At 32.8% G+C, this 23247-nt stretch overlaps 3 protein-coding genes across 6 annotated transcripts in view; 2 read left to right on the forward strand and 1 right to left on the reverse strand.

Annotated features, from left to right (window-relative positions):
* The first annotated feature begins 312 nt into the window (after positions 1 to 312).
* Positions 313 to 23247, forward strand: part of LOC134853315 (vacuolar-sorting protein SNF8-like) — a 340685-nt gene continuing 317750 nt past the window's right edge. For both annotated transcript variants that reach the window (XM_063869288.1, XM_063869289.1), the window contains exon 1: positions 313 to 324. The gene's annotated coding sequence lies outside the window, so the exon portion shown is untranslated. The remainder of the gene's footprint in view (positions 325 to 23247) is intronic.
* LOC134853314 (pseudouridylate synthase RPUSD4, mitochondrial-like) overlaps positions 313 to 23247 on the forward strand; it is a 315381-nt gene continuing 292446 nt past the window's right edge. For all 3 annotated transcript variants that reach the window (XM_063869285.1, XM_063869284.1, XM_063869286.1), the window contains exon 1: positions 313 to 325. The gene's annotated coding sequence lies outside the window, so the exon portion shown is untranslated. The remainder of the gene's footprint in view (positions 326 to 23247) is intronic.
* Positions 9012 to 22569, reverse strand: LOC134853175 (uncharacterized). The gene is made up of 2 exons (XM_063869132.1): positions 21758 to 22569; positions 9012 to 9374 (listed from the first exon to the last, which is right to left on the reverse strand). The coding sequence occupies exons 1-2, from the start codon at positions 21886 to 21888 to the stop codon at positions 9164 to 9166; spliced, it is 342 nt and encodes a 113-aa protein (XP_063725202.1). The 5' UTR covers positions 21889 to 22569; the 3' UTR covers positions 9012 to 9163.

Raw genomic sequence — 23247 nt, forward strand, 5'->3', positions numbered from 1 at the left:
ATTGTCTTCTACTTGACAGATATTCCTAGTAGGGTTCTTGCGAAATGCATCCCCTGCGCTAGCAGTCGCCCACGATATCCCTCCATCTCGAGGTCTATTAGACGGCTTTCTAACTGACATTAGCTCATGAACTTAACTATTATCTATTATTATAATAATATATAAAATTTCTGAAAGAATCGTTCTCTGCCTAAGTCCGCTAGTAAGACATAACCGTTTTGTCCAGTAATCTACTAAATTTTTGCCGAAACTTCAGTTTAAAGTTATCATCACTAAAATTAACGAAATTCTGTATTAAACTAAACTGCTCAAAAACTTATTAAATATCTTCAATTATTTTTTCGAGGGGGTTAAGTGGTCATATGTGCGATCTAAGAGTACCCTAAATTGTATGATAAATTGAATTCTTCATCACATTATCTCAAACCATCCACGCTTGTTGCTATTTATTCTAATCCTTCATCATTTCTCGAGGCTTATCCTCAATTTTTCTTAAACTAATTTTAATTCTATCCACCTTAAGATAACTTAAACCTAAATCATCCATCAGTAAAGCTACCAATTACTGAAACTAAGGAAGATAGTAACAAAAACCACGAAGGAAGGAACGGATTTGGGTGTTTTTTAATAAATCATTAGTTTTCTTTGACACAGTTTAATTATACACCTAATAAATAATAAGATTACGCTTTAAAACCAATCTTAAACGTTAACCACATAACACCAAACACCAAGTTTTAGTTTCAGCACAAAAATATCAGGTTTCACAACAAAAACACTGACACATCCACTTTATATTGATAAAATAGGTTTCATATGATAGCATAAGCACAAAAAAATTGATTTTTACCAGCCAAAGTTTTTGGTTTCAGTCTAGGTTTCAGTTATAGGGTCAAACGTTTTAGTTAAAATAAGTATAGTTTCCGGTCAAAATTTTAAGTTTCTGTAAACGGATTCGGGTAAAACAGCAAAAGTTGAACTAGTCAAACCCAAATTTGGATACCATAAGTCAAAAACCTGGTCTTAAATGGTACGTTTTTGTTAGTTTCAGGTTTCAGAACACAAAAATTTTGACTTTCTAGAGAAAACTAACGGTGTTAAAACCCACCAAACCAATTTTAAATTTTGGTTCCTAAGGCTGAAACGTACGTTTCAGAATTGGTGTTTTTGGTTTCAGAACCAAAAATCTTGCTTCCCGAGAAAAATTTTTGTGAAATATTGAAAGATAATAAGAATCTTTAATGCACTAACAAATTTTTAAACTCAAAAAACTTCTAGAAGGTGTTAGTTTGAGCCCTCAAACTTATAGTTTCAGAAAACTAAAATCGTCGTTTTAAGCTAAAATTTTCATCTTTTTGGCAATTTTATTGCTGGAATAGATATATATTAGAGACACCAACCTAAATTTTCAATCTCAAAACTCTAAAACCAAGTGGTCAAACCATAGTTTCAGTTCTAGAAATCATAGTTTCAGCCGCAAAAACTTAGGTTTCCGCAAACAAATTTTTGATTTTGAAGTTACAAACCTGTTCAAAATTCTAATTTACACTAGACCAGCTATCAAAAACCAACTTTTTATTTTTATGCACCGAGTTTGAGAGAGTTTAAGAGTTTTAGGTTTGAGTTTTCAAAAACTAAGTTTAAGATATCAAAAGATTCGGTTTTCTCGAATTTTTTTGCAAGATAAAGCAAAAACCAGATATAATAAAGCGTATAGAGAATTTTAAGATTAAAAAAACTCAACTTCAGCTACCATAGTTTCAGGTTTCAGATTATCGTTTCAGTCAAAAAATTTTCTATAAATTTTTAACAAAAAAATTAAGTTTTGAACCAATAATAACCAATAAAGGCATATAGTTATATTGCTAACCATACCATAGCATCAAAAAAGATTCACTTGAACAAAGTTTTAGGTTTCAGTTAAGGAATCAGCAAATAAAAAACTTGAAAAACTTAGAAAAAATTTTAGAAAAATTTTTTTTTCCAAAGAAAATTTTTATTTCCTTATCTTATTATTAATAACCTTTGTTAATATTCAAAAATTCCTAAGAGGTTTTCATTACTCTAAAACATACTAATCAAATAGTACAACTTAGCTTAAGAAAAAGAAAACAAACAACGTAAAAATTAAAAACATTACAAGTTCATTCCAATTTCATTAGAAAAATTTAAATATTCTTTATATTGTTTATCACTCCCTAAATAAATATTTATGTCCCTAAAATGATGTAAAACGCTATGACCAACTTTTATCAAGTAAATACAACAGCATTTAATTTAAAACTAAAATTTAAAAAAAAATCCACAAAAATTATTTGGTATATCACCAATATCCAAAAAGATCAAATCACAATTTTGTCCAAACACCCACACAAAAATATTCACGAATTAACCATTCTCTCCAGCAGCAATACCCCAGAGATAACTTCTATCTTAAAAAAGCTTAAACAGCCCCATAGCACTATTGATCTATCTAACAAAAATTCGTATTCATTGAACCCAGCAAACTTCATTGTAACTTAAATACAATTATTTCAGTCCGTACAATTGATCAGTACACAACACATCCAAACCCTTTATATATTGTTAACAAAACATTGAGTGAATTAAACAAAGATGGCAAACGTAGTAGCATACCCAGATTTAGCTCTCGAAAAGTTTACCGGCTTAGATCCGAATGAAGATGCAAGAGATTTTCTTGATATAGTAGAGAAAAAGATAGCATTTTCCCTAGGCACTAGACCAGGAGATGCAGGTGACGAACAAGACGCATATGATAACAGACAAAGAGCCTTATTTGGTTCAATATTAAGAGGTCCAGCCGCTCAATGGTATCAGGGATTAGCAGCAAACTTACCTTGGAATGATATAAGAGATCAATTCATAGATAGATTCACTGATGATAAAGACAAGTATAGGAGACGAATAGAAGCAGAAAACATAAAAAGACAACCTGATGAATTCATTAAAAGCTACATACATAGATTAAGCACCGCAGTAGACCGTGGATGGCCTAATCCAACTTTTAATGATGATCAAAGAACAGCAAAGAAAATGGAATTCTTTGTACGCGGCTTAAGCCCGCCAGGCTTGAAACAAAAGGCTCATCAATTCCGAATTGAGAATCCACCCGCAACATGGCAACAATTAAAAGATCATACTGCAACAAAAGATTTAAGTTTTGCAGTAAGTAGTGAGTTTACTGGAACAGCTTCAAGTAGTGTTGATAATAAGTTGGAGATCGAAGGAATAAAGGGTCAGCTTAAAGAGTTAACAGGACTAATGAAGGATCATAAAATAAACGCAGCTTATACCCCACATGATCATAGAAACAAACAAAACAACCCAATGTTTTGCAACTGGTGTTGTATTTCAGGCCATACGATAAGACGTTGCTTAAAATATAACGATGAACAGGAGCAAAATTATGACTCGCTTCAATTAAGAGAGAATTCAAACAGAAGTTACCATTACTATAGTAAGAGTAGGTCAAGAGTAGACAACAAATTCAATGACATAAATCCCCAACAAGAATTCAGGCATTTAACAAACTTCAATGAAGGTTCTCAATCACGTGACAGGTCGAACAGTAAAAAACCCTTCAACGAATATAACGATTATCATTCACCTTACCAGATCCACAACTTTAGTAATGATGACATTCCAGGAGACTATACCAATAATGAGTGTGAACTTGTGAATTTAAACTAGATCAGTCTCCGTCTGAACCAAAAATACAATTATATATTAACTTTTCCAACATCCCGTCGGAGACAAAAATAAAAATAACGGTCTGGAAACCCAATTTCTACTAGACACTGGAGCAACATGTTCGCTTATTAATTTTGACAGTTATGAACAATATTTTAAAATACAGCCTTTACAGCTGAATAAATGTAGATCAAATACAGTTGCTGTTAATGGAGAAAAACTTAAACTTATAGGTTATACTAACTTTGACTCAACTTTTGGGACAAACACTGATAATCCGGTAAAAATAAAAGCATGGATTTTAGCCAAGAATGGCTGCGATCTAAATATATTAGGAATGGATTTCATTTCTCACAACATTAAATCAATAAACCTTCCAACTTTAAACTTAGAATTAAAAAAATACCCAGATATAACAGTTCCTATCAGTGTTGTAAGAAGCAAAAGTTATCCATATCTAAGCTTTTATCAAAATGTACTTCTTGATAAAAATATAACTATTGCACCAAAATCATCCCGCGTAATTTCAATTTCTCCAGCAGGCATGGTTTTCAAAGTAGGAACATCGTTTAGAATTGATAAGTCCTTAGAACAAAAAGGCATCAATGCACAAAGCACTTATTGTAGGAATGAAATTAAGTCAATGCCTATCGTACTAAAAAATTCCAGAGCATCAAAAGTAGATATAAACAAAGGGGTAATAGGCCAAACGTTTGAAAACATAGAAATAAAATAAACCCGTTTCTTCCTGCTTTAAAATATTAATCTAATTTAGTCTTACCAAAAAATAAGATTACGAGTATTATCCTACAATTATACTACAATGAATAGCAATTCTGTATGACACCCAAAAAGATATGCCAAAATGCATGAACACGGATTTAATTCTTAACCGAGATCGAAAACAGTCAAGTACGCTAACAATTTTGGACCATCCTCAAAATCAAATAAAGATAAAGGGATCGGAAACCAATGGCTCAGACAAAAAAGTTTTTCGACTTCAACATATTTGCAAAAAAAAAAAAAAATTGCAAAAGGCCAGGAGTTTAAAATATCACAGTTTTACGAGTCTATAATAATTTCATTTTCAGGCGGTTTTATTAACTGAAAATTCAGTATTACACTTAGGGGAATGTCAAATTACCCTACGTACAAAAACGAGAATTAATAGAGTGAAACCTTTGATGAAAGAACTAGCCAATGTAAAATTGTAACAAACTCATTCTGCGAAGTTAATTTGCACCATCGGTTTCTTCTTAGGGCCCAAGTAGGGACCGATGACAAAAATTATTATCTTTGTAGTTTTCAAGTTACAAAATGCAAACTAGAAGAAATTCATCAAAAATTGAAATTTCACCTCCTTTCTTCTTAACACATTGAGTAAAGTTTTCATCAATGTTCTTTATCATAAAATGGGCGAACAAACGTTTTTCGACCCGACCCGCCGCAGATTTATGCCAGCATTTGTTGGTGGCTTCATGTAGCCTTTTTAAAATTATGGTACCATATTCTTTCAACAAAGCAAATGCTTGTTGGTGGCTGTATGCAGCCTTTGAGACTCTTATGATTCACTCCTCACAATTTGGCCAAAATATCAATTCGGTAGTTCAAAATCCACAACATGCAGGCATTTAAACTCTTAAAAACAACAAATTTTCAGAAGCAACACTTTGAAAATTGGACCGCATCATCCTTAAGATTGTTTACGTTAAATTTTTGCATCATAAAGTTCAGGATGACTTTCTGTACTATAGATGTGAACATGGATTGATGCAGAGGATTAAAACCAAAGAGAAACTAATACACTTATCTTTTTGAATATTATACAGTTTGCAATTTGTCTGTTTAATTTTCCTTTTCTTCGATATTTCATTTGATTTGATTCTAATTCAAATCTTTTCTAATTATTATCAAAAAATGAAACGAAAATTGCTGGTTATGACAACCAGGTGGACATACATTTAAGATTAGGGGTTAATTAATGCCCAAATTTCCATTTTTTGCTTTAACTACATAAGTTTAATATCTGAGCTTAACTCAGTGTTGTAAAGTGCTTTATTCCTGTGGTTAATAAACACCATGATCGTCTTTCTTGTTTTGTATTCCTGTGGTTAACAAACACCATGATCGTCTTTCTTCATTTGTTTTCCGTGGTGGGTTTGTGTGAAACCACAAGATTATATTTTCCACCTTTTATATATATATACAATTTTACACTTTGTCCTTCGTCGTTCAAACATTTGATAATTAGCCTTAATATCCGAATGTAATTCGGGATTTTGAAAATTTGGTCATTTTATATTGATGTTTAGCAAAATGGAATACGACCCAATTTTAAACTGGAATTGCAGAAACGCAGACCCAGCACCAGAGGAGTTCAAAAGAAAGCTGCCCCTCAGGCAGAAACAACGGAAACCTCTAGCAGTTCAATCTTTGTCAATAGACGACGGGTTAAATAAGAACCCTCGCAATTTTCCTAGTTTAACCCAAAGATTGGAACTGCAGAAGTGCAGAGAAACCAAGTTAGATACGGAAAATCCAAAATATATAACGAGTTTAAAGTACTCAATAAAGGAAAATTATAACAGATGGAAACTGCCATCGTTCATTGAAGTCGCCAACTCAACGACAATGGAAAAGGCGATGATGCCTATCGATTTCATAACTCAGCCAGAAGTGGTTATAAAGAACGAAAACAACTTCTGGAAATTAAAGAAGAGGGAGGAACACGGCTACATCCTCAAGGCAGGAGGCACGCAAGTCACCATTCCGTTCGAGGGAATAACTGCTTTTCCGAACCATGTAAAAAACAGACAGGAAGAACAGGATGACATTCAACAACTTACGGACGGAATTAGCAGACTACGAATCAAAAACAAAATTAAAAAGAAGAAAATCGTGAAGTTGCAACAAAAGCTTGAGGCTTCACAGAGGAAGATGGCGATCCTCAGATCATACAATGTGGAGCTTGAATCCGGAAGGAAGCTCTAGATAAAACCTAACTTATCTTTATAACTTTTTCGTTTGATGTTCTCTTTAAATTTTATAACTATAGTTTTTAACCATTAAAGTGTTTAAATTTTCACCATGGTAACTGTAAGAATCAAACAGCTTAATTTTCTTAAAAAAAGGGGTGAGTTGTAGTATTGAGAAATACTACACAGACAAAAGACCATTGTCTAAATTGTTTATTCTAAATTGGAGCGTGCCATTTAAATTAAAGCCTCTTTTCACTAAATCAGATATTGACTGATTTACTCTTATTAGGAATATAAAATCTTGTTTTTAAAATCCACTCCTTTTTAAATACTTGTCCAATTTTTCTCATTTTTTCATGCTCAATATTTTAAAAGGGCGGCGATTATTAATACGTCCCTTTTAACTTAACTTGAAACAAACTGGATAAATATTTAGCAGTCTTGCCGGCTGCACTGAAATTCTCCTTGCTTTGATTAAGCAGAGGTGCACCTGCAATATGATGCATCAGAGAGAGTAATATGAATTTTTAATAAGACAAACTGAAGGCTGCGGTTTTCATCAAAGGGGACTAATAAGTTGAAGATATTTGATTTGAAAAAATCAAATAAAAACTAGTTGAAAATTCCCTTATTAGAAAGGGAGAACAAAGGAGCAGGTGAAATCTGAATAATTAAATGCTTACGAGCAAAAGGACTGGCCTGAAATCTTCAGTGTTTCATTTTGCTCAGTCAGCAGCAAGTCATTTCTCTTCAGTCAGATCTTTTAAAAATAAATAATTTTTCTTTTCTGTCCTAACACTAAAATTAATCTAGCCCTTTTCATTTATAAAAAGAGAATAAATTCTCATTTTAAGTTTGATTTGAAAAATTATAAATCGAGATAATCGAGATACGCACCCCCGAGGAAGTCTGGACTACAAGTACCCAAAGGACTACGGCAAGACAATTCAGACGACCCAACCAGAAGTGCTGACTTGGACAAACATCAAGGGCAACCATACATACTAATCAGCCACCGACCTTAGTAAGAAGATAAAAAATTGATGAACAAAATAAGATTAGCTCAACCTCCCCTCATAGGTATATTTCTTTAAGCTGTTCGATTCGTTTATATAATCTAATAACCCAGTGCTTTGTATCCAACCAACTAATTAATTCATACCTTTTCTAACTATTGTTTCTACTCTACTTTTTGTCAAGACAATTTGACGATCTAAGGTGAGACTTATAAATTAGGATAAAATTACTAAGCATTCAACCAGCAATGAGCGCTTAGTAAAATATTTTCAAACAAAAAGATTATCTTTCTAAAAAACCAAATATCTTTTTTAAAAAAAGAAGGTGGATTTATAACACAATAACAAAATATTGCCAAACTTGCTTGAAAAAACAAACAAAAAACCTACTACTAATTTAGTTCCAAGCAAGTTAGGCCGGCACTGTTTTTTCTATTTGATGATTATGGAAAAAAATTCTTATGACTTATAAAAACCATATAAGTCACCTGATTGCCCGGTTTACTATAAACTATCTGATTATATATATATGATTCTTTAGTATGATTCTTTTCAAAAAAAATCAAATAAAAATGAAAAATTAACTTTTTTTCGAGTTTTTTTCAAAATCATCACCCCACATGCTTTGACAATGCAAAGAGTACATATCGTCTATAACAAAGTATTAAGTAGTCCAAAAATCATGCCTCGTTCCACTCTGCAGCGATCTCTAAGAGGGATTAAATATCCGCTTACGCGTTTGAAGCGCGAAACATTTCGCGCGTTAATTGTCCCAAATTGGCCAAGTTGGCCAAAATGGCAATCTTTAAACCCCTATAACTTTGCGAAAAATGATCACAGGTAAAATATCTTTTTAAAATTGAGCTTAGGACAACAATACTTTTCAGATGACAAAAAAATTGGTCAAATGGCTATTTAAAAAGTCGAAATTTGTCTGAAGAAGAAAAACACCCCGAGCACAAATAGTCCGTCACTTTCTTTGAAAGTCGCAACAACAATAAAAGTACCAAATTAACAAAAGTGAGGGTTTCATACTCCCCCAAAAGCAATATTTTTGGAAGATCTAAAACAATTGCACTCAATTTAACCTAATCTGTAAATTTTACATCAGTCTTGAAGTTGAGAAGGTTAAATGGGTTTTCAGGGCATCGATGTCTCACGCGTGGAAAAAAAAACGATAATAATAATTATATTTCGTTTTTAAAACTTTTTTAGTGACAAACCTGGGACAATAACTTCATTGATTTCTTTGAAATCTACATCAAATTTCCTCCTTAGAAAGAATATCTCTACTCTAAAAATAACATTAAAGATTGATTCGTTAAATTATAATGTCGCATAGCCCAAATAGTACTTTCCAACGTATATAATACAAAATTCCTGTCAATTTCAAACCTTTCTTGAGTGTCTTTATAAATATTATAAGTGGATTGCATATAAAAATAGGGTTTATAGGGTTCATTCTTTGGGTGCATTTCGTTTCGTCTTCAATTCCTTCTGCATTTCTTTGAAGTTGTCCCCCTCGTGAAGATATTTTGACGCCTTTCCTTTATTGTCCTGCTGATGCTGATGAGGACTCACCACCCCACTTCCAGACGGTGATTTCACCGGAGTTTCCTGACTGGTCAAACTCTTCAGCCGATGTTTTCTCGTGTCAGATTTTTCCTTCCTGAAAAGTTAATAAAAAATAATGAAAATAGCTCATTATTCAAAAAAAGCTCACAAAATGATCAATTCGCGTATTCGAAAGCAAAATTTGGAGCAAAATCTGGTTAAAAACAGTTCAGCATGTTCAATTGATGTAAAAAGGGGGATGCGAAATCTCGAATCTGGTAAAGGGGAGGCTGAGGAAAGTTCATTGCCAATTTTTTGTAAATTTTTAGTCGGTTTGTTCACAGCGAAAATTCAACAAACTTTCAAAGAACTGAAGGAAGGAAAAAGCCAAACATTATGGCATCGGTGCAAGTATGAGAGCAACTTTTCGCATAATTTTTGTTGCACAATTATGTAATCGAAAAAATATATATAGACTTCTTGCTGCCCGCACTGAGTGCCCATGGATCATAACCGATTATATTGTTATTAAATGGTGAATATCAATAAAATTACAAAAAGTGAACTAAAATTTTACTATGTTTTATATTAATTTAATTCATTACGATTGATTATAATTCATTTAAAAAAGGTTTTAATCCCTTGTATGTTTTTAAGTCAATATAATCCATTATAATCGGTTATAATAGATTGAAATGGATTTTGTTGAGAGGTTGTTCATGAAATTTACATTTGTTTTCAAAGTTATCGCCTGCTTAGTGCAGTTGCTACTTATAACGTTCCATAGATTGCTATAATCTTAAATGAGCTTAATTCTGTGTTAGTGTTTTTACACAACCGTCATTCGCAGAGAGGGGGGTAATTTTTGAACGGGGAGGGGGGTTATGTATTAGTAGAGATGGGGATGGGGAGTATTGATGATTGAACCCCCTCCCCGTTTCCCATGTGTAGTTGGAGGGGGTTGAAAAAATGGGGGGTGACGTTGAGCCACCGCCACCTATTCTGGGGTAAAAATTTTTTGAAGGGTAAACTGTAAATTGGTGGGGGTAGTGAAGTTGTTAAACTTTATTAAAAATGGGGGAAAGACATGTTTATGCTTAATCAGTATTTAAATCGCGCTAAACGGTATAATTTAGCTTTCAAACTAAAATACCCGAAATTGTTAAAATTGAGATTGAAACTAAAATTTTTTCTGATTCAAATCGGAGTCAGTCATTGCTATTAAAATGTATTGGTGTCAAAAACTTGAAACAAAGACACAGTCCGATAAGTTCTGTACGATGTATTGCCTCATATTTTCATTTTTTGATTCAAAAAAAATATGAAACAGGTTAAAAGATCGCAAGTTTTTTGTTGACAATTGATCAATGTAACGATACCTTGCAAATTGGTTTGGACAGACAAGCAACAACAAAAAAAATATTATCAAAAAAATCTGCAAATATTTAAGAAAATGAAATAATTTTTTCCAAATTTTGGATTTCATTTTCTTTTTATGCTAATAAAACATTTTAGTCCAGGCTTTTTTTATCTGATAAAACTTTCAACATTGAAAAAAAAAGATCAGCAGTGTTCCTAAGCCATGTAAGGGGGCGTTGGGCGAATACCTTCTCCCCAGATATTTGATAACCTGACAACTCAGAGGATCCCTTTTTGGAAATATTTAATACATCTATTTTTTGAATGACAGAGCCAAATGTTTTACAGGGACACCTTTGGCGCCAATATAAACCGCATTTGAGATAGAAGCGTGCCAAAAAAGCAACTTTCTTGTCAAAAATTTCCGAAAACTTAAAAAACGCCATTTTGGTCTGTTTTTTTTAATTGACTGCGGCGCAAAAAATGCATCACATTGAAGTCTATATATAGTTAATTGCGATATCTCAGAAAATCATCTTGGGCAATCTGAGAAAAACGTCTTAGCTTTTAGAAAAATATCTGAAAATCTGACCCCTCCCCTGTTTTCTAAAAATGCTTAAAACATTGATATGACTGCTATTTTTGAAAAGCTCAACATTGAAACCAAAACTTACTCTCGACAACTACCTTTAAATTGAATTTACAATTATGCACATGTGTACAAGTGATCACTTGTACACATTTACGTAGTTTTGGTTTCAATGTTGAGCTTTTCAAAAATAGCAGTCATATCAATGTTTTAAACCTTTTAGAAAAAAAGAGAGGGGTCAGATTTTCAGAAGTTTTTCTGAAAGCTTAGACATTTTTCTCAGATTGCCCAAGATGATTTTCTGAGATATCGCAATTAACTATATAGACTTCAATGTGATGCATTTTTTGCGCCGCAGTCAATTAAAAAAAACAGACCAAAATGGCGTTTTTTAAGTTTTCGGAAATTTTTGACAAGAAAGTTGCTTTTTTGGCACGCTTCTCTCTCAAATGCGGTTTATATTGGCGCCAAAGGTGTCCCTGTAAAAACTTTCGGCTCTGTGTTTCGAAAAATAGATGTCCTTGAATATTTCCAAAGAGGGGATCCTCTGAGTTGTCTGATTTGTTCTCATCCTTCAGAAAAAGTAATTATGAAGTTTTCACAACTCATTTGAAATTTTCATTAAAAGGTTTGCAAAACAGTTTGAAAAATTATCCCTTATGGCGAAATTCCTTGTCATACAATTATCATATATGGAAATTGTATGGTAAGCAATTTTTGTTTTTAAAAAATTCAAAGTCATTTTTTTCCGTCAACAGTCTGTTGAACTGTTTTCAAAAAGCCGCAGAAATTGTTTAGCTTTTAATTTCTATTGATTTTAGAAAATGTTCGAAAATTGTATGGCAAGCATTTTCTCCATACCAATGATGTATGGAATTGTATGATAATGATTTTTGTTGTATGGAATTGTATGATAAGCTTTTCCGGTGTATGGAGGTCAACCCGGGGATATAAGTTCTAGCACAGCTATAATGGCGATGACAAGATTCAACTATAGAGGAATTTCTTCAAAAATGCAATATCTGAGGAAACAAGAGAACGAGCGAAAGGTCCTTGTGAACATTCTTGACGAATTTAGAGTGCAAGAAAAATAAGGAGCTTTTCGCACTTTCGAATCCCTAATGAACTAGAACTTAATATTCTAAAACTAATCAGGGCAGATGTATGAAGTACTGCACTAAAAAATGTGAACGTTTGCAAATTTCTTGACACTGGAAGCAATTTCATTTGGACTGCCGCCCAACAAGGATGAGTTATTCACTTTTAAAAAATAGCAGACGAAAAATGGCGTTTTTAATTTTTTGAAAAATTTTGACCAGAAAATTGCGTTTTTCAGCGCACTTCTTCGTCAAATGCACTTTAAATTAGCGCCATTGATGCCCATTGAAAAGAGTTTGAGTCTGTCGTTCAAAAATGGGTATCATTAAAAAATTTCAAAGGGGGACCTTCGAGTCGTCATACTATCGAGTCTCTTGGGAGAGGGTATTCGCGCCGCGCCCCTAAATTGGCTGATGCTGAAATTTTTTTTTGCTTTGAAAATTCTGTTTAAGAAGATTTATTAAATTTGAAGAAAAAAACTCCTAACTTTGGAATCATTTTTTATTTTCTCAAACTTATCGAGACTAACTTTTGGTCGCATGATATGTTAAGTACATAGTGATCTTTTGAGTGATATGTTTGATATGCACGAGAGCACACGCTTTCTCTAATAGGCATTTGGAAGATTTGAATGCTGTTATTATCCTAAACTGTCCCTATTGAAAAATTTTTGAGATTTCGTGTACGTGGATTTTTTGTGTTAACGAGCTGTGTATGATATTTTTCAGAGAGTTTCAGAGAAATTATCTAGAATTTTTGAGAAAAATTGAAAAATTTCTGTTTGACAAAAGAACCATGAGGTTATTTAATGCAATACGGAACAAATACTTTCAGAAACTGCTTAAGTTCTCATTGAACAATTTATGAGATTTTTTTCCAATTTTCACCAGTAATATACAAAAAATGGTCGGAGATTTTCACCAAGACAACCAATGTTACAAATTGAATGTAAAGTTTTTCCTTCTTCCGCCTTAAAATTTAACTAAACACAAAAAATAATCTAAAATTATAACCCATTGATATGTTATATACACTAAAAAAATATACATCTTTTAATTTTTGTAAACGGCAAGAAAAATATCAGTGCAATTCCTATTTTACTTAAAAAAACCTGCAATATCTAATCTATTCAAAGCTCAAAGCTAAGATTAAAAAATATCTAAAAATTTGGAAACAGGTTTGACGTTTCTCAAGAGATTGCTCATGATTTATCCACTTTAGGTTATGTATAATCTTTTTTTTGTGCTGTAAACCTAGATATGTTCTAATAGTGTGGTTCAATCCGTGCTAAAAACGTGAAACTTTTTTTGCCTGGAATAGGTTTTTTGATCAGTTATTGCGTTTTTCAAACAACAAGCATCAAAAAATACGCTTTTCTTTTCTGTAGTTTCGTTACAGTAGTTGTTTTTGCCATTTCATAGCTTATCTTTTGCGCTCTTTCAAAATAATCATTAGCTAAAAACTTCCAAATTATCAATCTTAAGGAGCAAACTTTTTTAAAAAATTGAAAACAATTTAAAAAAAATTGTTTTTGCACAGGTATAAAGCCATTTCAGGATGTACAGTTTGAAATAGATTGAAACTTACTGAATGCCATTTTTTTCTTTCGGAATTGGGTATAAAATTTTTTCCTCACAATGAGTGCACTACATATACACGATGTAGATAAAAACCAAAAATGAATTGTTTTCAAATTTTTACTTCACACTTTTTTCTACATGTTCTCAAGTATAGATTCAGAACATTACAAGCACACTGACGCAACGGATTATTTATTCTAGGGTTGGTTTTTGTTTTCAGTCAATTTGCGGCGATCGAAATAATAGTTTTTGACAAGAAATTTTTATACTGCATTGAAGAGATTGAAATCCTAAGGTTTGTTAGAAGAAGTTTTTTATGCTAAAGTTTTTATCTTGGATCATTTTTTGCAAAGTTCTGGGAAGTTGAAAACTGCCAAGTTGCCCATGCTCTGGACTAATTGATGCGCCTTTTGAAGATTTTATTCATAATGCTGAAAACGTACCACGAATTTTTCATGCGGTGCGAATCATTCCGCACAAACAGATTGTTCTAAACTGAAATGAGGCTAGCTAATGTATCGCAAAAAAAATTATACGACTCAAACTTTTACTTAGTAGTTTTTTCCGAAATTTATAGTTTTTTAAACTTTTTCCCTAAAAACTATACGATATGAAATACGGGGTAGTCGGAACATTCAGACTACCCCGTAATGTCCTGATTTACGAGCGGTCTTGTTTATATAGATACAGAGGGGTTGATCTAAGATTTTTTCGATTGTGTATTTATGTGATCGTTGAAGTGGTTGTTTGAGGATATAAAAACGAAAAGTTGGTTAAAAGAAGGTATCGGCATTATTAAACGCTTGTTTTGGTGTTTGAAATATTCTATTATCACCTGTGCACGAACATTTGCCGGAGGTAAATTTCAAAGTAAAAGTATTTTTGGAGTTGGAATTTTCTCCATGTTAAACCGAAAACGTCGCGAATTTTTTTTTCTTTATTTTTTCCTTATTTTTCAGAAGTTTTTCCGAAAGCGTAGACATTTTTCTCAGATTGCCCAAGTTGATTTTCTGAGATATCGCAATTAACTTTATATACTTCAGTTTGATGCATTATTGCACCGCAGTCAATTAAAAAAAAACGGACTAAAAATGGCGTTTTTTAAGTTTTCGGAAATGTTTGACAAGAAAATATCTGAAACAAGAGAACGAACGAAAGGTCATTGTGAACATTACTGACGAACATTACATAGTGATCTTTTGAGTGATATGTTTGATATGCACGAGAGCACACGCTTTCTCTAATAGGCATTTGGAAGATTTGAATGCTGTTATTATCCTAAACTGTCCCTATTGAAAAATTTTTGAGATTTCGTGTACGTGGATTTTTTGTGTTAACGAGCTGTGTATGATATTTTTCAGAGAGTTTCAGAGAAATTATCTAGAATTTTTGAGAAAAATTGAAAAATTTCTGTTTGACAAAAGAACCATGAGGTTATTTAATGCAATACGGAACAAATACTTTCAGAAACTGCTTAAGTTCTCATTGAACAATTTATGAGATTTTTTTCCAATTTTCACCAGTAATATACAAAAAATGGTCGGAGATTTTCACCAAGACAACCAATGTTACAAATTGAATGTAAAGTTTTTCCTTCTTCCGCCTTAAAATTTAACTAAACACAAAAAATAATCTAAAATTATAACCCATTGATATGTTATATACACTAAAAAAATATACATCTTTTAATTTTTGTAAACGGCAAGAAAAATATCAGTGCAATTCCTATTTTACTTAAAAAAACCTGCAATATCTAATCTATTCAAAGCTCAAAGCTAAGATTAAAAAATATCTAAAAATTTGGAAACAGGTTTGACGTTTCTCAAGAGATTGCTCATGATTTATCCACTTTAGGTTATGTATAATCTTTTTTTTGTGCTGTAAACCTAGATATGTTCTAATAGTGTGGTTCAATCCGTGCTAAAAACGTGAAACTTTTTTTGCCTGGAATAGGTTTTTTGATCAGTTATTGCGTTTTTCAAACAACAAGCATCAAAAAATACGCTTTTCTTTTCTGTAGTTTCGTTACAGTAGTTGTTTTTGCCATTTCATAGCTTATCTTTTGCGCTCTTTCAAAATAATCATTAGCTAAAAACTTCCAAATTATCAATCTTAAGGAGCAAACTTTTTTAAAAAATTGAAAACAATTTAAAAAAAATTGTTTTTGCACAGGTATAAAGCCATTTCAGGATGTACAGTTTGAAATAGATTGAAACTTACTGAATGCCATTTTTTTCTTTCGGAATTGGGTATAAAATTTTTTACTCACAATGAGTGCACTACATATACACGATGTAGATAAAAACCAAAAATGAATTGTTTTCAAATTTTTACTTCACACTTTTTTCTACATGTTCTCAAGTATAGATTCAGAACATTACAAGCACACTGACGCAACGGATTATTTATTCTAGGGTTGGTTTTTGTTTTCAGTCAATTTGCGGCGATCGAAATAATAGTTTTTGACAAGAAATTTTTATACTGCATTGAAGAGATTGAAATCCTAAGGTTTGTTAGAAGAAGTTTTTTATGCTAAAGTTTTTATCTTGGATCATTTTTTGCAAAGTTCTGGGAAGTTGAAAACTGCCAAGTTGCCCATGCTCTGGACTAATTGATGCGCCTTTTGAAGATTTTATTCATAATGCTGAAAACGTACCACGAATTTTTCATGCGGTGCGAATCATTCCGCACAAACAGATTGTTCTAAACTGAAATGAGGCTAGCTAATGTATCGCAAAAAAAATTATACGACTGAAACTTTTACTTAGTAGTTTTTTCCGAAATTTATAGTTTTTTAAACTTTTTCCCTAAAAACTATACGATATGAAATACGGGGTAGTCGGAACATTCAGACTACCCCGTAATGTCCTGATTTACGAGCGGTCTTGTTTATATAGATACAGAGGGGTTGATCTAAGATTTTTTCGATTGTGTATTTATGTGATCGTTGAAGTGGTTGTTTGAGGATATAAAAACGAAAAGTTGGTTAAAAGAAGGTATCGGCATTATTAAACGCTTGTTTTGGTGTTTGAAATATTCTATTATCACCTGTGCACGAACATTTGCCGGAGGTAAATTTCAAAGTAAAAGTATTTTTGGAGTTGGAATTTTCTCCATGTTAAACCGAAAACGTCGCGAATTTTTTTTTCTTCATTTTTCTTTATTTTTCAGAAGTTTTTCCGAAAGCGTAGACATTTTTCTCAGATTGCCCAAGTTGATTTTCTGAGATATCGCAATTAACTTTATATACTTCAGTTTGATGCATTATTGCACCGCAGTCAATTAAAAAAAAACGGACTAAAAATGGCGTTTTTTAAGTTTTCGGAAATGTTTGACAAGAAAATATCTGAAACAAGAGAACGAACGAAAGGTCATTGTGAACATTACTGACGAACATTACTGGCAAGAAAATTAAGGAGCTTCTCGCCCTTTCGAATCCCTAATAAACTAGAACACAACATTTTAAAACTGATCAAGGCATGTATGAAGTAGTGCACTAAGCAATGTGAACGATTGCAAATTTGTAACATTCGCCCAAATATCACACAGCGACGGAGCGTAGAAAAAGTACCTATTAACGACTGGCAGGCGTCAGTTACCTTAATTCTACTCGTTTTTCACCGTCTCGACCTTGCCAGTTGATTTTCTGGTCTGTCTAGGGCAAAGTAAAAAGTTACCATTTTTAGGCCATCAGTCAAACGACTTTTGATCAGCTTTCGTTTACATGCGAACACAACCACATAGCTGAGTCTCGGATCCTCAGACTACGTGATTGTCATTAAAAACACGGCTCGAACAACCTATTTTAACATGTTTTTGTGTGACAGTTCTATATTAAATCCATTGGAGATGGATTGACCCTTTCCTTTTTCTAGCTACTCATACTCTGAAATATTAAACAATAACGGTGTTAATTAAGATCTATGACATTATAGCAGCTATACAGTCAGTCTATACAGTCCCTTCACATAGACAGTCTCTGGGGGACCAAGCCTCCGCTCCCGTAATATTCTTGAGATAACAGTCTTATCTCTTATTTTTCGTGTCCCGGGAGGGTCCCGTGGTATATTTCTTCCCCCACTGAAGCCTCCTTCTCCACAAATTTCCGTCGCTAAGGTTCTTATCGTGTGTTATTGCCACGATAAGAGGCTTCGTAATTCTCCTGTCTCTGGTACGACTGTTCTTCACAATATATGGCGTCGTTGTGTTTTACCGTCTTTTTTAGTCAAAATGGCCGTCTTTTTCTATTTCTCAGAAATGTTCACTCTTCAATCGAAATTTTAAAAATAAAAATTCTAGAACATTCTAACCCTCCTTCGCAACACTTTTTTGTTCATAAGGCCCTTAGTCATTCTTTTTTACGTCGCCGGAAGGTTGTGCTGTGTCATCTGGCAGAATGGCACAATTTCTTGACAATGGAAGCACTTTCATTTGGACTGCCGCCCAAGAAGGATGGATCATTCATTAGCAACAAAATGACCGGTTCAAGTGGATGTTAGATATAATAGACTAGATGCAATCAATGCGCCAAAAATTCCTTTGGGCCAGTAACAAACTCAGACAGCCAATTATCAGAAAGGAACTTAGACAAGGGTAGAGGGTTAAATGTAATGTGGTTAATCAAAAACCGTGTAATGATCGATCGTTGATGCATTTGATGGAAAGGAAAATATATTTCCACTGAAAATTATATGAAAACATAATGTTCAGAAAAAATATCCGGTGGATTGAAAACTTGATGTGCGACATGAATAAACCAGAGGTCATGGTTTTCATGCAAAAAATTAAGGACAACTCATGTTTTTAGTTTTGCTTGGAACATGTTAAGATTCGAAGACTGCAATAAAAAAACTTTGAAAGCATGATTTTCTCGGTGTTTTTTTCTTTAACTTCGTAATGTTTTATGCAGATATAAATGTAAGTAATTGGCAAATGCAAATATATAAAATAATTGTCTGGAGTAGTTTTTGGTTCAATGTTGGTTTTCAAAAGTAGAAATCATATCAATTTTCAAACCTCTTCTACCAAAGGGGAGGAAAACGGATTTTCTAAATAATTTTTTTAAATTTTGTCAACTTTTTTTGGTCAACCTATATGATTTTGCGCGAATATCCCAAATAACAAAAACACCTCAGTTTGACGCAATTTTTAAGCGCAGTCACTTTAAAAAAAATAACAGACGAAAAATGGCGTTTATAATTTTTTGAAAAACTTTGACCAGAAAATTGGGTTTTTCAGCGCTCTTCTTTGTCAAATGCACTTTAAATTGGCGCCATTGATGCCCATTGAAAAGATTTTGAGTCTGTCGTTCAAAAATGGATATCACTAAACATTTTCAAAGGGGGACCTTCGAGTCGTCATACTATCGAGTCTCTTGGGAGAAGGTATTCGCGCCGCACCCCTAAATTGGCTACTGCTGAAATGTTTTTTAGCTTTAAAAATTCTGTTTGAGAAGATTTATTAAGTTTGAAGAAAAAAACTCCTAACTTTGGAATCATTTTTTATTTTCTCAAACTTTTTGAGACTAACTTTTGGTCTCATGCTATGTTAAGTACATAATGATCTGTTTGAGTGATATGTTTGGTATCTATGAGAGCACACGCTCTCTCTCTCTCTAATAGGCAAATGGAAGATTTGAATGCTGTTATTATCCTAAACTGACCCTATTGAAAAATTTTTGAAATTTCGTGTACGTGGATTTTTGTGTTAACGAGCGGTGTATGATATCTTTCAGAGAGTTTCAGATATTACCTAAAATTTGTGAGAAAAATTGAAAACTATCTGATTGACAAAAAAACCATGAGGTTATTTAATGCAATACGGAACAAATATTTTCAGAAACTGCTTAAGTTCTCAATGAACAATTTTTGAGATTTTTTTCCATTTTTCACCAGTAATATACAAAAGATGGTCGGAGATTTTCACCAAGACAACCAATGTTACAATTTGAATGCAAAGCTTTACTTCCTCCGCCTTAAAATACTTTAACTATTCACAAAAAAATAATCTAAAGTTATAACCCATTGATATGTTATATACACTAAAAAAAACATACAACTTTCAATTTTTGTAAACGTTAAGAAAAATATCAGTGCAATTCCTATTTTACTCAAAAAACTTGCAATGTCTAAACTATTCAAAGCTCAGATTAAAAAATATCTAAAAACTTGGAAACAGGTTTGACGTTTCTCAAGAGATTGCTCATAATTTATCCACTTTAGGTTTTGTATAATCTTTTTTTTGTGCTGTAAACCTAGATATGTTCTAATAGTGTGGTTCAATCCGCGCTAAAAACGTGAAACTTTTTTGCCTGGAATAGGTTTTTTGATCAGTTATTGCGTTTTTCAAACAACAAGCATCAAAAAATACGCTTTTCTTTTCTGCAGTTTCGTTACAGTAGTTGTTTTTGCCATTTCATAGCTTATCTCTTGCGCTCTTTCAAAAACATCATTAGCCAAAAACTTCCAAAATTATCAATCTTAAGGAGCAAACATTTTTAAAAAATTGAAAACAATTGAAAAAAATTGTTTTTGCACAGGTATAAAGCAATTCTAGGATGTACAGTTTGAATTAGGTTAAAACTTACTGAATGCCATTTTTTTCTTTCGGAATTGGGTATAAAATTTGTTCCTCACACTGATTGCACTACATATACACGATGTAGATAAAAACCAAAAATGAATTGTTTTCAAATTTTTACTTCATACTTTTTTCTATATGTTCTCAAGTACGGATTCAGAACATTACAAGCACACTGACGCAACGGATTAGAAAAATCTTGCAAGCTCAATTCAGGAAAATACCGGATTTTCAAAGCGTTCTTATCACATTCGAGATCAGTTTTCAGATTTTACAGAAATTGCACCAATTTTAAACAATGACGTCATTCACTGGAAGAAGTTCAGCTGCCATTTTCGCATTCCAGGCAATTAATGGGTTTTGTTCCGATTTTCGAAGAAAACGGAATATTTATTCTAGAGTTGGTTTTTATTTTCAGTCAATTTTCGGCGATCGAAATAATAGTTTTTGACAAGAAATTTTTCTACTGCATTAAAGATATTGAAATCCTAAGGTTTGTTATAAGAAATTTGTTATGCTAAAATTTTTATCTTGGATTATTTTTTGCAAAGTTCTGGGAAGTTGAAAATTGCCAATTTGCCCATGCTCTGGACTAATTGATGCGCCTTTTGAAGATTTTATTCATAATGCTGAAAACCTACCACGAATTTTTCATGCGGGGCGATTTATTCCGCACAAACAGATTGTTCCAAACTGAGATGAGGCTAGCTAATGTATCGCAAAAAAAAATTATACGACTCAAACTTTTACTTAGTAGTTTTTTCCGAAATTTATAGTTTTTTAAACTTTTTCCCTAAAAACTATACGATATGAAATACGGGGTAGTCGGAACATTCAGACTACCCCGTAATGTCCTGATTTACGAGCGGTCTTGTTTATATAGATACAGAGGGGTTGATCTAAGATTTTCTCGATTGTGTATTTATGTGATCGTTGAAGTGGTTGTTTGAGGATATAAAAACGAAAAGTTGGTTAAAAGAAGGTATCGGCATTATTATACGCTTGTTTTGGTGTTTGAAATATTCTATTATCACCTGTGCACGAACATTTGCCGGAGGTAAATTTCAAAGTAAAAGTCCTTTTGGAGTTGGAATTTTCTCCATGTTAAACCGAAAACATCGCGAATTTATTTTTCTTTATTTTAATCTGATATGCTACAAGTTTTCGCTAGGCAACAATTTTGGCCTCTTCCCTTAAAAATTTGCCTGTGCAGCAGCTATTTTTCTCAAAATAATTTTTTTACCAAAAACAAATTTGAGAAGTTTGGCTAGGCACCCCAACGACAATACTCACTTTTTCTTGGCTGCGTGTGTCGTCTGTTTGGAAGAGTCAAGAGGTCGGACGTCCTCCCTTTTTTCATACCCCCCTCCTCCCCCCTCACTGTCCCGAGGTGAACTCCCCTCAGTACTAGTAGTGCAACCCATGTTTTAACCCACAAATATAAACTAGACAGACAGAGAAATTAAACTAAATATTTTATAGGTGTTTTTGGAGGAGATTTTACAGCACAGAGTTTTTGGAGAAGACAGCACAGAAATATACACGAGTTTTTGAAATGATATTTTTTGAGCAGTATAAACACGTTTTAAGAGAGTTAAATATATTTGTTATAGTTGCTAAATAACAGTGAGAGATAAAACTATAAATGTTTTTTTTTTCTGGTTCGGATTTATTATCAAACTTTTTTTGTATAATATGGACGGGGTTGCGTGTGTCCTGAATAACCGGATAATTCAAAAACTAAGCTTTGATATAATTATGATTTTATAATTTCAAAAATAGCAGGAGAAATTGTGAGAAAAACAGGTCAATATATTCAAGCATAAACTACTTTTCAAGATCAATAACCTCTGGTTGTAATAAATGATAGTGGCTGTTGTAAAATGAATGGTTTAATGATGTTTTAAACAAGGAAATTCATAACCAGTTTTATGCAGCAATAAGTTCCCAAAAATTTCAATTTTTCGGCTGTATTTTATGACGTGTTGACAGATTTTCAGTGGGAAGTCCGATTTTGCAGCGCAAAAATTTTATGGAGAAGATAACTTTCAACAAAACATTCATAAAGTAATCGTTAACGGTTTTGTGATAAATACATTGAAATTGCAGTTAAGGAATGAATTCAATTGTGTGCAAATGGCGCTTCAACTTGCAAAATAGTAATTTTAATTCTTTGCCATTAAATTGAAAAAATGTTCTGGTAATTATTTTTATGGAAACGCATCTGGTGCATAAAATTGGATGAAATAGTAAGTGAAAATTGCATTTTGGTGTGACAGGGACAATTTTAACAGTCAGATAGTTCAATGAACAGAATCAAAATGTGTTACATTTCTGGATCAAGCAACCATCCACTTCCTCCAAAGAATTCATGTGAGGGGGGGGGTCGCTAAGTTCAATGCTCAACCAATCAGAATCGAATATTTATTTTAGGTGCAGAAATTTATTTCAAACTCGGCACGACTTTCTTTTCTTAATTAAAAATAATCATAATAATACTACGATTTTGGTAACAAATATATCCCAGAGTGAATTCTGAGAGAATGTCTTTGGACCAAAGAGTCCGTTTTTAAACGTCTCTGAATTGAAATTGGGGATAAGGAGTAGCTAGAAAACTTAACTTTTTTGGGGTTTTCAAAATTTAGAAGCTCTTACAGGTCAAATTTGTCCGCCACCTATACGATTTTTTTCTCCAAATCGGCCCCATCCTGGGCAATTATTCTAGAGATACGCCTGTTTCTGTTTAAAACATTCGTTTATAGGCTCGGCTGTTGCCAACTTCT

This window comes from Symsagittifera roscoffensis, chromosome 8 (genome assembly GCF_963678635.1).
Source record: "Symsagittifera roscoffensis chromosome 8, txSymRosc1.1, whole genome shotgun sequence".
Taxonomy (NCBI): Eukaryota; Metazoa; Xenacoelomorpha; order Acoela; family Convolutidae; genus Symsagittifera; species Symsagittifera roscoffensis.

Excerpts from the sequence above, each read along its gene's own strand:
- LOC134853175 (XM_063869132.1), bottom strand. The coding sequence starts at position 21,888 with ATGGGTTGCACTACTAGTACTGAGGGGAGTTCACCTCGGGACAGTGAG. Across the intron at positions 9,375-21,757 it reads ACACACGCAGCCAAGAAAAA|GAAGGAAAAATCTGACACGA; the intron begins GTGAGTATTGTC and ends TTAACTTTTCAG.